Consider the following 17,715-nt stretch of genomic DNA (forward strand, 5'->3'; position numbering starts at 1 on the left):
ATGCATGCTAAGCATGTGCTCTACTGCTTGAGATATACCCTCCCTCAAACAGAATATATACTGAATTTCTCTGAGGTTTTACTTCCTGCCACAACACTCATTCCCGCCCCCACCCCGACATCTTCCCATCCCAAATGAAACCAGAATCCTTCTTTAAATATCCATTATTTCAGAGATGATTTTTTATACAAATAATGAAACTGTTATATGGAAAAACAGGTGAAGTTGGTCAGCTTGTGAGTCTTGGAAAACCCAATACGGAGATGACCTTTCTAGAAAGGATGTTATCAAGTCTCAAGACATTTGATTTTTGTTTGAAAAACTTGATTCTTGAATCTGGACGGCCAAGATTATACCATAAAGCAAGTCAATAAATATAAGTTCCTTCTAACCCAAAACAAAACAGAAAGACTCTACAGGCTGGGATAAGAGGGATGGGGGAAGGAGAGTCGGAGGAAAAGTAAGAAGAGGAAATGGTGGAGGATGCCTTTGAGAAGGGGCCTTGCTTGTTCCTCCTTTAACACCATGGGGAGTTGGAGAAGGACAAGAAATATTTGGGCACTCAAGAGCAGAGGGGCCCATGCCCACCCACTCTCAGATTTCCCTGGGAGTTGGGAAGCCTTTGAGAATCCTGAGACTAAAAAGTTGGAAAGAACACTGGACAGGGCAACCATATGCAGAGGCCTGAGGCAGCCTCCCAGATGCTGTGTGTGTCCTGACAGGGCAAAGAGAGGCACCCATGGCTTTTCTCTCGTGGTTGAGAATGTTATTCCCAGGAACCTTACGGAGAACCAGATGGGCGCACAGACGTGTGCTGCCGGCATGGAAATGCTGACCAAGAACCAGATGGCTCACCTCCTGCTTTGAATGCAGGCCAAGCCTCAGGAACGTAAGATGCCCTAGAAGGAAGATTCCAGATTACACAAGATGAGAGAGCTTCCCTGTAACATGGATATACCTGTGCAGTGTTGCTCCTCACATCTCAAATGCAGTGGCCCTGGGCTACGATTTGGTGGTGGTGGTTTCTTGTTAACACACCTTTTTCACTACTCAAATCTTAGAATCCTTGGAATCTTTGCTCACCTGGCTGTCCTGGATGCTGCCAACCTTCCCTTTCGTGGGATTGATGAAATTGTAGACAAAGAGCAGCAGTAAAGCCAGCGGGATCATGTACAGTTCAAAGTTCCAGACGGTGACTAAAAACACCTGATTGGAAGGCAAAGAAAACCATGTGACTGTTTGAAAAAAAAAAAAAACAACCAATATGGCTCTTTTCGAATTATAGTTTTTTTCCCAAATATATGCCCAGGAGAGGGATTGCTGGATCATATGGTAAGTCTATGTTTAGTCTTTTAAGGAACCTCCACACAGGCTGCATCAATTTATATTCCCACTAACAGTGAAGGAGGGTTCCCTTTTTCCACACCCTCTCCAACATTATTCTTTGTAGACTTTTTAACAACGGCCACTCTAACCGGTGTGAGGTGATACCTCACTGTGGTTTTGATTTGCAAATATGCAACAGGAACAAAGATGCAAACATCCTTAAGAAAAATAATAGCAAATCAAATCATGAAATATATGAAAAATATATACCATAGTGTGACCAAGTAGAATATGTCCCAAGAATGCAAGACTGGTTTCATATTAAACAAACAAAAAAACAATCAGTGTAATTCACCATATTGACAGAATAAAGGAGAAAAAACATTGAATTATTTCAATAGATGTGGAAAAAGACATTGACAAAAAATGCAACAGTATTAACAAACAATGAATAGAAGGAATTTCCTCAATCTGGTAAGCGATACCTACAAAAATCCTATATTTATCATATTTGATCATTTGGCAACAGTTTGCTATATGTAGATTATGCTTGGAGAAGTTGATTTTAAAAAAATGAGCACATGCTAAGAAGGAAACTGCTGAGACATGCAATCACATGAATAAATCTCAAAAACACACTGAGTGAAAGAAGCCTTATACAAAAAAGAGCACATACTATATGATTTCATTTAGATGAATCTGTGTGAAGAACACAGAATAATTCTATGATAGGGAAAAACTGCATGATTTCTTCTAAAATTAGGGACACAGAAAGGATGTCTGCCCTCACTACTCCTATTCAGTATTTGACTGAATATTCCAGCCATTGCAGTAAAGCAAAAGAAATGAAATAAAACACGTAAGTATTAGAAGGGAGAAAAGTAAAATTGTCTCTTATTATAGATGACCTGATTTTTATTTTTTACAATGAATCTACAAAGCAAATCCTAGAAATAAGAATTAAATTCAGCAGTCACAGGGTACAAAGTAATTTTTTTTTAAAAAATCAATTCCATTTTTATATACCAGCAGCAAAAAATATGGAAAATAAAATTTAAAATTTTCCATTTAGAGCAGAACCAAAACCTATAAAATACATGGGAATAAAATTCATAAAATGTTGAGCAAGATCTCTTCAGTGGAAATTGTAAACCATCACTGAGGAAGATGACAGAATATCTAAGGAAGTGGACAGAGACGCCACTAGTTCACAGATCGGAAGACTCAATATTGTTAAGATGGCAGTTCTCCATAAATCCATCTATAGACACAAGCAATCCTAATTTTGCAGAAATTGACAAATTCATTCTAAATATTATATGGAAATGTAAATGACAGAATAGTCAAAGCAATTTTAACAAATAAGGCTTATACTATTTAATACAATTTATCATAAAGATATAGTTATAGAACAGAAGGTAGAATCCACATATATGCAATTAATTGATTTTTAAGAATATTGCCAAGGTAACTCAAATGGGAGAAATGAGAGTCTTTTCAACAAATGGCCCTGGAGCAACTGAATATATGTATGGAAAAAAAAAATCACTAACCCTTACCATTCACCATACATAAACAATGACTATAAATGAATCATAGTACCTAAATGTAAATTCTACAACTTTAAAACATCTGGATTAAACATGAGGAAAAATCTTTCACATAGGGAAGGGTAGGTCAAAGATTTCTTAGGACACAAAAAGCACAACAAAATAATGTAAATAAAATTAAAAATAAACTTAATTAAAATTCTTCTTTTGCTCTTTGGAAGACACTGTTAAGAATAAAGAAAGCAAGTCACAAAATGAGAGAAAATATTTTCCACACATGTATTGAAAGAGAACATGTATCTGGAATACATAAAGGATCCTTTACAACTTAGTAAGAAGGAAACTCAATAAAAATTGGCAAAATATTTGATCAAATCCTTCACACACACACAAATGAATACAAATACCAAAAAGCTCATGGAAAGATATCTGACATGATGATCCACCAGGAAAATGCAAATGAAAATCCGTATGAAACACACATATTAGAAAAGCCAAAATTAAAAAAAAAAACCGACAAGATAAAGTGTTGACAGAATGTGAAACAACTGGGTTCCTCCTACATCCCTGGTAGGGATACAAAATGAGGAACTTATCTAAGCCAACACCAACCACATACCCTAGACTCCGAATCACGCTGCACTCTTTGCAGACCCCAAGGCGTGAAATGGTGGAACACACCCTCTCTCAACTGGAAAACTATGGCTTGGATTTTCCTCACCTCTGAAGTGTGACCTCCTCACCCCAACTTCTACAACTATGCAGGAACCCCATCTTTCTGTCACTGCTTTACTTCATGCATAAACTTACTGCCCAGCACTTACTTATTAAACACCTACTATGAACCATATTTATTTAGACACAAGAGTGAACAAAATGAATCAATCAACCAACCAAAACAACCTTCATGGAGCTTTACATTGTGTTGAGGGGTTAGGGATGAAAAGGGTAAATAAATAAATTATACATTATATATCATCAGATCACAAGAACAGCCATGGGGAGGGTGGATCAAAATAAATCAGGGATGAAAGGAAGGGAATATCAGGCAACCAGTGCTGGGGTTGCAATTGTAAGCAGGGTGGTTGGAGAAAGTCTTGCAGAGAGGGCAACATGCGGGCCAAGTCCTTGGAGGAAGTGTGGAGATCTAGCGCATAGTGTTTCTGGTCAGAAGGGGGTCCAGAAGTGGGAAAGCTCCTGGTGTATTCAAAGAATAGCAAGGACCCCTATGGCTGATGCAGGGTGAGCAAGAGATTAGAAAGGGAAGAAGTGAGAAAGGAAGAGGAGTCAGTCCTAAGGGTCCTGGACCACGGCTGTAAGGTCTCTGGCATTTGTTCTAAGGGAGCTGTTGAGCTCCCTTATGGGTATGAGAACATACCCCAAAGAGACAGGGCGGAAGCACAGGTTTCATTTAGGAAGCTATTGCGATGATCCAAGTTAGAGCGAGAACTATGGGGATGGCATTGCAATTCATAAAAAGTGGTCATGTAAATCTATTTGCAAAGGAGACCAAGAGGATTCGCAGACAGTTTGAATGAGAAGATAAAACTGGAATCATCGAGGAAGACACCAAGGTGTGGGGCTCGACATACTGGAAGACTGGATTGGTTTACTAATGGAGATTAAAAGGCTGGAGGAAGAGCAGGCTTGGAGAAGGGGAGTCTGAGACACCTATTAGATTTTCTGGTGGAGACAAATGGTAGGCACTGGTTAAGAGGTTTAGAATTCAGCAAAGACGCTAGGGCTAGAGATACAAATTTGCATACCATCAGCATCCAGACAGTATTGAAAGGTATCAGACTGGATCATCTTAGCAAGGAAGTAACTGTAGAGAGAAATGGCCTAGAAGTAATCCCTAGAAAAGCATAAATTTAGGGGCTGGAGGAGATTAAGAGTCAGAAAAGGAGACTGAGGAGAAGCCAGAGCAAAAGGGATAAACGAGGAGACTATGGTGTCCTCGAAACAAGATAAACAAAGATTTTTACAGAGGAGGGTAACACCATATTTCTAAATAAGATGGTCACTGAGAATCGTCAATGGTGACTTGAAATGAGCCGTTCCGTAGAGTGATAAGACAAAACTCAGGTAAGAGTGAGTTTAAGAGGAAACAAGGAAAACTGTAGACAGTGAGTAGAGATAACCCTATGAAACAACTTGTTAGAAAGAAGAGCAGAGAAACAGGGCAGGAGCTGGAAGGGGATGTAGCAATGATCCAGGAAACGGAGGGAGAAAAAAATGACGATGTAGGAGACAGAAGAAAGAAAAGTTGGAGCAATATTCTTGAATCAGTGAATAGGGGTGGGATACAATGCAAATATGGAAGGTTGGCTTGAGGAAGCAACAACTCAGGGATTCATAGTATAGGAGGGAAAGCAGAGGATACAGGAATTGATGGTGGAGGGGGGCAGGTAGGGATGGTGGGGGCAAGATAGCAGGAGATGGGCTCCTGTGTCAATCATGGTCTTTATCTGAGTAAGGATAAGGAGAAGGTATTAGAGTTTGAGGACAGAAGAGAAGTTATAAAATAATCTAAAACAGACAAAAGGAAAATGCCTTATAGAAATGCAATATATAACTCTCAGGAGGCACTAAGTGTGTTTTTCTCTAGCCGTGCTTACTTGAGGTTTTTGATAATGAAGTACAATGAAGGTAGAGAAGGCAAGGAAATTATATAAAAAACATACCATGGAATCTGAGCTGCATTATTGGTGAGAAACAACACAAAGTAGAGAGGATAAAACTGAAACACAATGGATGTGTTAGTTAACAGGTTAAAATCAGCTGAAGAGAAAATCCGTGAACTGAGAAATAATTCCAAAGAAATTATTCAGAATGTAGATGAGTGAGACCAAGATACAGATCCCTAAGAGAGATTAAGAGACATAGAAGAGATAAACAAGAAGGTCTAACATATGTCTGATAGGTGTGGAGGGTGGGGGCAAAGGGTTAATGAGAGAAGGGGGAAGAAGCAATATATGAAGATAAATGCTTGAGGATTTTTCAGAATTGTTGAAAGATACTCATATAGGAAGATCCAAAAAAACTTTATGAAGATAAATAAGGAATTTAGGTCTACAAATGTCATGGTAGGAATGAAGAATACCTGAAGGGAGAAAAAAAAAACCCAGAAATGTTCACAAGCAGCTGGAGAGAAAAGATAGTCCAACTCGAAGGGAAAAGCAATTTGAGTGAGTCTACATCTCAGTGCACCAAGAGAAGCAAAAAGGGAGCAGAATAACTTCACACACACACGCTTTCAGTCTTTGAATTTAGGAACGTGCATCCAACAAATTGTCTTTAAAAAAGCGTAAAGCCAGAGACTTTTCCCGAAAAGCATGAGCCGGTAGCACTTATCACCCAAAGACCCGTGTGAAAGTATATATAATAGATTTAGTTCAAAGAGAAGGAAAGTTGTCCCTCATATAAAGCCTGAGTATAAGAATGTATGCTCAAAAGCAATGGTTAATGTGTATGCGGATCTAAATAAACACAGACTTATGGGGAAAAAAGGTCTAATTTGTACGTAATGAGCCAATCTAGAAATAAGACAGGGGACAGCAAAGCCCGTCCATTGGGAGAGGTATGAGTTGATATAAAGACTTCTAAGACACCCTTGTTGAGCCTGTGTGTTAAGTAGATCCATAAACTTCAGCTTTTCAGTATAAAGCTGAAGCTTTTATCGCAACCATTCTGCATAAAATAACTCACAACAAACAAACACCACCCCCCTCAAAATAACTGTGAAAACTGAATACTCTACACAAACTCTGCTTGAAGACATGTGAGGGGAATCAAGGCACCCAGGATCCGAGGGAACAGGTTCAAGAATTAAAGACAAATGCAATGGGGATAAACATCAATCTGCTACTGCTTCACCTCCTTCAAGAGTTTCTGTTACGTTTTCTTTTCCTTTTTGCCAATTCCCTGCATAGTGGCTGAGCACACAGCAGCCGTTCAGAGCTTGCCTCGATCTTAACAATCCAGGGGGCTAAGAACTGGAGTGCAGGGGAACTATGGCAGCCCGGATGTGAGGGACGAAAGCAGGAGCACTCTGCGTGCATTTCTCCTTGAGGAATTTACTGCTTCCTGAAGCACGCGTGCTGAGGATGAAAAGTTGAGGCCGAGCAAAACGTGGGAAACTTAAAAGCTTTTGGCCATCTCACTGAGTTGGGAAATAAAATCTGGAGGTTAAAGACTATTTAAAAAAAAAAAAAGGAGGGCTCTAGTAAACACTACATGATTTTATAAAGACTCCTGAGTACTAGGGGTCAAGCATAGGAGCAAACCAGAAATAGACCAGTCCCAAAATGCCTGAAATTCTACTCTGGATCATTTCAACCCCTGATTGGATCATTCTGACTGGCTAGACCCTATCTGCCTCCTCTATACCCTCTTTGGTAGAAAATTACATATTCCATATCCTTTAAAATGTTTTAATAAATCTTATCTAGTATTTAGTTTAAAATAACCAGGTATGGCCAGGATTTAAAAAAAATGATCAAAAGTCAAGAGAAAAACAATGAGAACAAAAAGCTGATTTAGATGTTAGTCACCAGATATAAATTTTAAAATAGCTATGATTAATACATACATAAAAATGGATTTCAAAATAGAGAACATCAGCAGAGAACTGGGATCTACAAAAGAGAATCCAACAGAAGACTAAAACAATTTTTTTTAAAAGATAAGTGAAATGAAGACCTCACTAAATGAATTTAATAGCAGAACAGAAAAGAGATCTGTGGAATATTAATAGAAAGTATCTCTACTTCAAGCAGATATAAATATGATAAGGAAATACAGCAAAAAAATAAAAAAAGATACACGGCACATTTAAAAAGATTTAATTCATATGTAAAAATTTGGAGTCCAGAAAAGAGAGAGAAGAGAGAAATGGGGAAAAGTTGTAAATGATATTGATGACAGTCTCTAAAAATCTAATGTAAAAGCTGTGAAGTTACAGATTTAAAGAACCTCAAATTGGATTAAAAACAAAACAAAAAAAAACCACATTCAGACACCTCATAGTACACCCGCATATAACTGATGACCAAAAGAAAGTATGAAAGGCAGACAGTGAGGTTTAAAAAAAAAAAAAAATCACATGCACCCCCAGGGAACAACCACCCAAATGACAACTGACTTTTCAACAGAAAAAAATAACAGCCAGAAGACAGTTAGAAAGACTTCATATAATATAGGATTTTTCTGCTCCTTGAATGTTTGGTAAAACCTTGTTTCTACAGTTGCCTGGGCCTACGTTTTGTTTTCTGGAAGATATTCAGCTACTGATACAATTATTTAGTGGATGAAGGGCCAGTCCAGTTCTCATTCTTTTCCAGTCATTTGTCCCACTGTCCTACAAACTTGACCTATTTCATATATGTTTCAACATTTTAAGCATAAGATTTCATAATATCCCCTTACGTTTAATCTCTGCCTCATCTGAATTCCTCCCTCTCTTCAAATCTGTGCCCTTAATTTGTGTCTTTACTCTTTGCACATGGAAAACTCTCAGGAAAGAATAATTGCTTTTGTTGACTTCTCAGAGACAGCTCTTAATTGTTATTCCTTTTTAGTTTATACATATATTCTACTTCATGGATTTTTCTCTTACTGGTACTTCTAGTTAATTTGGCTTCATTCTGCTGTTCTTTTTCAATGTTTTGATTTTGACAGTTAACTCAATAATTCTGAGTCAGACTTCTTTTCCATATTGGTTTTGTCTTGTTCCATTCTCGTGAAACACAGCTCGTCAATTCTAACTTATACGTGGAAGAGCAAAAAGCCAAGATTTGCCTAGGCGTTCTTGAAGAGGAAAAGCAAATAGGAAAAAACAATGCTAAATTCAAATGATGTTTATGTAATTTCGGTACAGATACAGACAAGAGACCAATGAATGAACAAGCCTGACTATATGAGGAAACCTGATTTACGACCTGCTGGAAATTGCAGGTAACTGGGGAAAAGTAGAATATTCAAGAAATGGTACTGGATCAGCTGGTACCCAGCACACAAAAATGAAATCAAATCACAGGTTTAAATGTTTAATATAAAAAGCAAAACCATAAAACATTTAAAAGAGCATCTTTATGACTTTTGGATAGAGAATGAAATTCCTCAATAATGACACAAAATGCACAAACCAAAATACCAAAAATAATGAATACATTTGACATTAAATATAAGAATTTTGTTCATCAAAATATACAGTGGAAAAAAATGAGCCACAAACTTGGAGAAGATATTTCTACGACAAAGAATTTCTACTGAGATTACATAAAACTCTTCTACAAATCCATAAAAAGGTGGGGGTGGTGAGAATTAGGCAAAAGGAGAAAAACAGAGTGGAAAGGTCCCACACCTATAAATATTCCTAGTAATGAGGAAAATGCAAATTAAAACCACACCAAAGTAGGACTTAACGCATCAGGCTGACAAAATTTAGAAGTCATAATGCTCAAGAGTTTTCTAAGATCCAGGACGATAACCTTTATATGATGCTGATGGTTCATTAACTTGGGAAACGGTTGGCATTAACTAAATAAGTAGAATGAGTATATCAGATACCCTAGGAATTCCACTCCTAGGTATAAACCTGGGAGCAGTGGGTCTCAAACGTTAGTCCTGCGTTAGAAACACCAGAGGACACATGTAGACAAGATCGCCGGGCACTACCCCCAGCCTTCCGGCTCAGCAGATTTGAGGTAGGGCATAAGGAATCACATTTCTGCCAAGTTCCGAGGTGATGTTTATGCTGCTCTCCAGGCACCACATTTTGGAAGTCATCGCTCTAAACTCTTGCGCATGTCTGCGGAAACGTGTGACAATGTTTACAAGAGCACTTTTCATAATAGTCATAAAAACAAACAAACAAAAACCAAACCTGGAATCAATTCAAATGTCTAACTAGAGTAGAATGGATAAATAAAGAATGTGTGAAGTTAAAGATTATACAGAATGAAGATGACCAAAGGTCACATTTTGACCACACGGATGAAGGTCAAAAACAATTTTGAGTGAATTAACCTGCATGTCACAGAAGATCTGAAACTACTACATGATTCCTTGACAGAATTTTTTTTAAAAATCAGTCAAAATTGAATTACATTGTTCAAAGGCAGGTACAAAGGTGGTAAAACCACGATGAGCAGTGAGTGAATGACAACCATCAGTGTCACCGTGACTTCTGGGGATGAGGGAAGAAGGATTCAGCAGTAAAGAGGCAGAGAAGGGACTTCTAAAATAAATGGGAATTTTCATTTTTTAAGCTGGGTGGAAGGCAAATAGTTGTTTGTTATCTTTCTTTAAAATGTGCACACGTGCGCAGAGTTTTGCAAATCCCCTTGTATATATGACATATTTTATAATAAAAATTTTTACAGCAGGTAACGCACCACAAGCAACATGGATATGATTTTGCACTGCCCTAGGAATGCTTTCAAAAGCCATGAAATTGAAGGCTCCCAAGTAGCCACTTCGATTGGTTTACAACTGCAATGCGGGACAAACACCTGATTTTGAAAGTGAAGGGGGCCACGATGTGGAATAAAGAAGAAGAGGAAAGACACAAACCCAACAACACACACATCCACCAAAACCAGATGGGTACAAAGCAATGGGGTGATGCTGTGGTCCTGCGCAGCAGTTGTCACCGTGGTCCCCCCGCTTCCGGTGCTAACAGTCCCGCCCCGTCCCCTTGGACCTCCGAGACCTCTCCCCTACACCAGTACAAATTTCTTTGTAGTCAAAAGTGTTTAAAAAAAAATCTGTGGTCTAATGTGTTTGTAGACACTGCATAAACATAATGGGGCATGCAGAATTTTTTTTTCTTGACTCTGCAAAAACCTACTACTTGACACTTTGTTTCTCCAACTTATCTGAGAAGGGAGATACAATTTCTTTGCCCATATCACATATATTGACTTGTGAAACGCTGCTCACTTTACATAGGTTTCAGTAACGTTAGCCACTGTCAAGGGTTACAAACTGAGATGCCCATAGGGGTCAGAATAGAATACACAGTACAGGAAGCCCAGGTGTAAGACCATAGGGAGGGGTGGGGACCAGGGTGAGCTCAGACTGCAACCCTTCTCCAAGGGGTCCACTCCCGACTCCACCTTAGCGAACTGTTATCATGTGAAATTAGGTCTGACATTACCCAGAATTCAAGTTTTTCAAAAGTTCATTATAGGAGGGAGCTTCTGATGTATGCAACTCAGGTGGATCTGAAAGCCATTATGCTGAATGAAAAAGTGTATCTCAAAGGGTTACGTAATATATGATTCTTTTTATATGACATTCATGAATTGACAAAATTACAGTGATGAAGACAGACAGGTGATTGCTAGGGTTAGAGCTGCGGGTGCGTAAACATTAAGGGGTGATACGAATGCGCTTCTCTGTGATGATCGAATGGTTCTACATCTTGACTGTGGTGACAGTTACCCGATATGTGAACTACACAACAACAATGACCCAGATAACAAAGAGTACACGTAAGACCTGGTGAAAATTCGAATCGGGTCTGCACCTGAGTTGGCAGAATTGTATCAGTGTTAGTTTCTGGGTTTTGACAACATACTGTTGTTATGCTGGGGGAAGCTGGCGGCCAGGCACATGGGAAATCTTTGCACTATTTTTTTTTTAACTTCATGTGAGTCTTAACCTATTTAAAACACATTACTATATATAAAGTAGATAAATCACAAGGACCTTCTATATAGCACCGGAAACTATATTCAATTTCTTATAACATATAATGGAAAAGAATCTGAAAAGAAAGTATATAGATGTATGTATATGTATAACTGAATCACTTTGGTGTACACCTGAAACTAACATTGTAAATCAACTACATTTTAATAAAAAAATTTAAAAATAAATAAATAGGGGGTAGGGTCTAGCTCAGAGGTATAGTGCACACTTAGCATGCATGAGATCCTGGGTTCAATCTCCAGTACTTCCATTTAAATAAATAAATAAACTTAACTACACTCCCCCCAAAAATAAATAAAAATGAAAGACTTTTTAAAATATGGGAATAAGTGAATCATTTTTAATAGTTTACTTGCCTCTTCCCCTTGCAAATACACACTTATGCATATGCACACACATGCACACGTGTGCAAGGAGAGTGAACCAGATGCAACCCCCATTGTTGGCCAGGTTACATCCTCTGGCCCCGATTGCTCTAATATGCTTCTAATTTGCATTCTGCTCAAAATACTCTTCTATACGTCCTGTCTATCCACATCAAGGTCAAAGTAATCACCCAAACCTTAGTTCTCATCATGGTGCTCTCCTGCTTACAGCCTTTTTTTTTTCATGGCAACTCCCTAGACACAGAGTCTAAAACTCTTAGTTTGCTATTCAACGCCCATCAGATCAAAATATGGTCTGAATTTACACTTACAACTCTGTCTCCAACCGTATTTCTGAAATTCCAGGGCACACAAGTTTGCCATTCTTAAGAACCACCTATGTCTTCCTTCTCAGTTCCTGGGAAAGTTCTTTCTTCTTCACTGGTTCTTCTGGTTGGAACAAGCCATTATTTTTCCTGGTGCTTCATGACGCCTTGTAACTGACATCACAGAACAGAAGGCACATGTATTTTGCCTGGCATCCCGGCCATTTTGTTCAAGTTCATTTCTCTCACCAATAATTGTTTTGCTCTTTGAAATCCTGAAGCATATACAATGTATCTCTGTATTTCTTATAAAACATAGGATGATGGCTTGAATATAAAAGAAATGGAAATATTTGTTGATTGAAACAGGAGTCAAAATGAGCGTTTAAATAAGGGCCTTACTGCATCCTAGGCATTTTAGCAAACTGTTTCCCAACCCTGCAGTTGGGTCATGTCACAACACAAGGGAGCTCGGAGTGGTCTGGAGGGCAGACCGAATCAGAATTCAAACCATGGCTTTGGATCCTACAAATACGAGAGGACAGAGCTGGAGATACTCCAGGTGCACGAGTTACAAATATCCCCCCAGCGCAGCATCCCTGGGGTGGATATTTGTGTGTGGCTTGGAAGGGGTGATCAGGGGAAAGTTCTAGTTAATGCTTTATTTCCGTTCTATATTCTACATCCATGCCCAGAAAGCCAAAGTGGTCAAATACATCCCAGGTTCTGAATCAACTAAGACTGCTGAATGGATGAATCAAACACAACCATTCAGCCAACATTCATGGAGTGTTTACAACTATGGGGTGCTGTGATGCTGTTATTGGAAAGAAAAAAAAAAAAAGAATGAGACACTTTCTATCATCCAGCAGCTACTGGTATAAACTGTCTCAAATTCTCATACACACACACACACACACACACACACACACACACACACACATTACCTAAACTGGAGTTCCCCATAATGCCTTATTTAAAAACAGTTATAAGTAAAAAAATCAGAGTAAAGTATTATACGCGATCCCGCTGTAACCAAAAAAAAATTTTTGTAAATGAGAAAATAAAATTGTTACTAATTTAATTTTGAGTGAGTTCGAATACGGAGCTAGTGTTCTTAACTGTTACATTGTCCTTTTTCCTGTTGTGCTACTTCCAACAGTTCTGAGGGAAGTACACTTTCTAGCAAGCATTTGCTGAACAGTGCTTAGGGCATATGCATCTTGACTGGATTTAAGTCATGGCTCTCCCTCCACTAGCTGTGTGCCCTTGGACACATGACCTAACATTTTTCATCTTTAAAACGAGAATGGTAATTTCGGCCTCAAGGACCATGGAGAGGACTAAATGCAATGATGAAAGTGAAGAGTCATCGTCACCACCCTGCTTCTTCTCAAAGTGGATGCACAGCTGTGTGTCCAAGTCAAAGGACGGTGATGTACACAGAAGAGAACCACGGGGAAGATAAGGTGTGCTGGGCTCTCCTTTGCCAATTTTTTTTCTGTAGGAAAGCACTCAGGCCATCCATTGATTCAAGAGAAGACATTTACTCAGTTATGACTTTGATTCTGGCTTGATGCTTAGATTAGACTCAGTTTAGAAGGAGAAAGGAAGTACAAGACGAAGAAGATGACAGTGATTTTTTTTTTAACGCCTGGAGATGGTAAAGCATTCAAATGGCGCGGGATCACAGACCGATGGGGCGGGGGTGGGAGACGGAGGCCAGTTAGTGGAAAGACCTGTATGCCACGGTAGTACGCTGAAGATGTGATCGTAAATGAAATGAGAAGATATTTATGGATTTTTTTAAGAGAATAATAATCATAGGATCAGATATTTAACTAGATCGAGAATTTCAGTAGCAAAGAACTCTCAGTTATGGGAACAGATTAAGGAAATGAGAAAGTGAGAACAATTTTAGCAGGAAGCAGCAGTAACCCACGCACAAGGGCAAGATCACTTTTCTCTGGGATGCTGGGGGATGATTTAGAGAGAAGATAGGCTTGTTGACTCTCTAAACATGGCCTGGATTTTGATTAACTGTGGGGAACCAATTGGGGAAACACTGTGATCTTATGTCCGGTCATACTCAGCCACTTACCAGGAATTACTCCCGAGCCCTGGACAAAACTTCAAGTGACTCCTTGTCCCTTTACCCGTTTTGGTTGCCCTCTAGAACTAGCCTGTCCCTTCCTCTCCCCACAGGGGTTCTGACATGCAAGATCTGCTGTGTGGACGGGGACACGGCTTCCTCCCAGACATCCAACCCTCCATCCACACACCAGCAGCCACAGCGGAAGCAGTTGGAGCAACCCAGATACCAACAATCTTTCAAGTTACCAGTAACACGTGACTTCGCTCTATTTGTAACTGCAGTCCCCCTCCCCAGCCATTCTCAGGTTACAATGTCCGCAGTCTATAACCTCTTCCCCACTCCTCCCAAACGGATGCTTCTCACTAAATTAATTTCTATGCAAGGATCTTGCACTTGCTTCAGAAATTCTCAACCACCAGAAAGCAACGTGAATGGAAGACAGGAATAGCAAGCCTGGCCGTGGCAGGCAGAATGATGGTACCCCAAAGAGGTCCACGTCCTGTTCCCAGAACCTGCGAACATGTCACATTGCAAAGGGGAATTAAGGCTACAGATGGAGTTAAGGTTGCTAATCACCGGACTTTACATAGAGACAGTATTTGCGGATACTAAGTTCTCTACATCAAATAAACGACAGGGTCCTACTGTACAGCACAGGGAACTATACTCAATACCTTGTAATAGCCTAGAATGAAAAAGAATATATATGTGTGTGTGTGTATGTGCGCGCGCACACGTGTGTGTGTGTGGTATCTCTATGCTATATGCCAGAAATTAACACAACATTGTAAACTGACTACTCTTTAATAAAAAAACAACAACACAGGGAGATCATCATGGATTATTTGGTTGAGTCTAATGTCATAATTGAGGGTCTTTGAAAGCAGAAGATGGAGGCAGAAAAAGAAATTCAGGAAAACACGTGAGGGCAGAAGCAAGGTCAGAGTGCTGCCACGTGAGGACTCAACATGTGTCCTTGCTGGCTCTGAAGACAGAGGAGGGGCCAGGAGCCAAGGCACGTGGGCAACCCCTAGAAGCTGGAAAAGGGAAGGAAACATATTCTCCCTGGAATGGGACACAGCCTTTCCAACACCTTGATTTTAGCCCAGTGAGACCTGTGGTAGACTCCCGGCCTCCAGAACCCCAAGACAATACGTCTTATGCCCCTTACATGTGCGGTAGCTTGCTACAAGAGCAACAGAAAATCAATGAAGTAGTGTAACGTAAAAGAGGTAAACATACCTCGGGAACTTGTGAAAGACTATCTGGACGGACCAGCCAACCAGTGCTGCACCTTTGGGAGGCACCCGTGGGTCTAGGAAAAGATCTGTTCTTCCCACCTCAGTCTCCTCCAGGAAGGAGGTAAGGGAGAAAGAGCACCGATCATGGAAGAGTGGCTTTGGTGAATTTCAGCCTGGAGTGGGCTCAGAACTGAAATGTCCTTTCCTGCTCAGACCTCACCTTTCTCCCCTGTCCTCGAATAAAACCTTTGCATTTCCACTTGTGCTTCATGCTCTGGTTGCTGCGGTATACAGAGGGTTGACCAAAACATTCATTAACTATCTATTTTCTTAGGCGTTGAAATAGACCATTTCTGGGGCTTATCGGCACTGACTTTGACGATTTCTATAAGACATGGAATGATCTGGTCAGTTCTCTGGGAGAAAAATCAAACTGGGTGTCTTGCCTTTTCTCTTAGAGATAAAACTCCATCAACTAGTTCTAGTTTTGGGTGAGAATGATCACAACGGGCAGTTTATTACGATACTTCTGCAGAAAGATACCTGGATTATGTATTCCTTGCTTTTATTAGCCTCTGTAACTGTTTGAATAAACAATGTGAGTCATTTTCAAACCACCAATGTCACGATAACACTACACTGAACGTTTCCACCAAGAATGTAGCTTACTCCATTCCGATTTCAGAGGCAGTCTCTACATAAAGAGTCCATGTAACACTAATATTAAATATAAATTGAAGAGTTTTAGACTGTATTTTTTGAGACAGGGAGTTTTTGCTGATACTTATTTGCCCTGTTGACTGTATAACGGGATTTTTTAAAAGCAAAAAGAATGCTTCTAACCTGTGCTTATGCAAACATTTCTTACAAAATACACCATTTTCCCCTCTTTTAGCTACAAATCATTTATTAAAATCCTATCACATTAAAGTTTGGATTATGCGACCAGCATTTATATTTCTTGATAATTCTGTATAAATGGAAACAAGTCAACCCATCACCTCTGGCCCCATAAAGATCCCTGCAACACTCAGAAAGGCACACAGCTAGTTTAAAAAAGCAGAAAAGCACTGAACTAAATGAAAGACAGCAAGCCTGTAATGCGCTGCAACCACTGGCTTTTTCCCCAACAATGATCATAATTTCAGGTCTAGAACCAGACAATAAATTTCTCATTATGCATTTCTGCGGAAGCGGTAATCGAGCAGTTGAAAGTCTGATTTTGGTAAATACATCTTTCAAAGCCATCAGCAAATTATCTGCTCCGATTAAAGGAAGGGGGGGAACCCTCACACATTTATGTATCCCCATAAAGCTGGGCGTCTCAAGGAGGTCAAGAAAAAAATTCCATTAAAGGTACCCATAAGCGTCTCACTCATTTCGGAAGCATAATTGTTGGCACCGCAGGCACCCTCCGTGCCAGAAATCCGACAGGGCCCTAACTGAACTCTACGAGGACAAAGCATCCTCTAAACGTGTTCTCTGACTTTGGTCACGTGAAATCAGGCTGCAGTGCTGACTGAAAACTTAAACTTAACACTTAAGACTTACTCCTTCATGTTCATGGAAAGATTGGATTAGAATGAATACAGGAAGAAACGCTCTGGGTAATAAAGCAAGTGTATCTAATTAGCACTAGCGCAGTGATCAAATAAAGCAGCTCACTGTGTTAAGTCACTCCACTTGCAGCCTGCTTCCAGGCACTAAAAGAGGTAACGTTGCAGTACGTTCACATTAAGCCTGCAATAGCTCTGTACATGCTCAATGTGCTTAAAACAGACTAAGGTGTCTTAATTCGGGAACCCTCCAAGAGCAATTAGGGAGCAATGCTATTTATATACAGCAAAGAACAATTCCTTGGAGAACCATATCTAGGATGTCTTGGACGGTCTCCCATTACTCGGAGAGACTACCTATTGACTTAATCGAAAAGAAAATTGTGCTTGTATCAGAGCCACGCATACTTGTCATTAAAACCAAAAACGATGCCAAGGTTTGGATCTTCCTTTCCCTTAAAAATGCTTTTAGGAGCCCTGAATTTATTTGGATCAGGAGGAATCCAAGCAGTTTTCTGACAATCCTGAGACATCACTA

The 17,715-nt window shown here is 39.7% G+C and overlaps 1 protein-coding gene across 4 annotated transcripts in view; it reads right to left on the reverse strand.

Annotated features, from left to right (window-relative positions):
• Positions 1-17,715, reverse strand: part of MCTP2 (multiple C2 and transmembrane domain containing 2) — a 196,693-nt gene that overhangs the window by 38,559 nt on the left and 140,419 nt on the right. For all 4 annotated transcript variants that reach the window (XM_015234423.3, XM_072950717.1, XM_072950715.1 and 1 more), the window contains one exon: positions 1,084-1,206. In XM_015234423.3, coding sequence (XP_015089909.2) covers positions 1,084-1,206 — 123 coding nt within the window. The remainder of the gene's footprint in view (positions 1-1,083; positions 1,207-17,715) is intronic.

This window comes from Vicugna pacos, chromosome 27 (assembly GCF_048564905.1).
Source record: "Vicugna pacos chromosome 27, VicPac4, whole genome shotgun sequence".
In the NCBI taxonomy this organism is placed as follows: Eukaryota; Metazoa; Chordata; class Mammalia; order Artiodactyla; family Camelidae; genus Vicugna; species Vicugna pacos.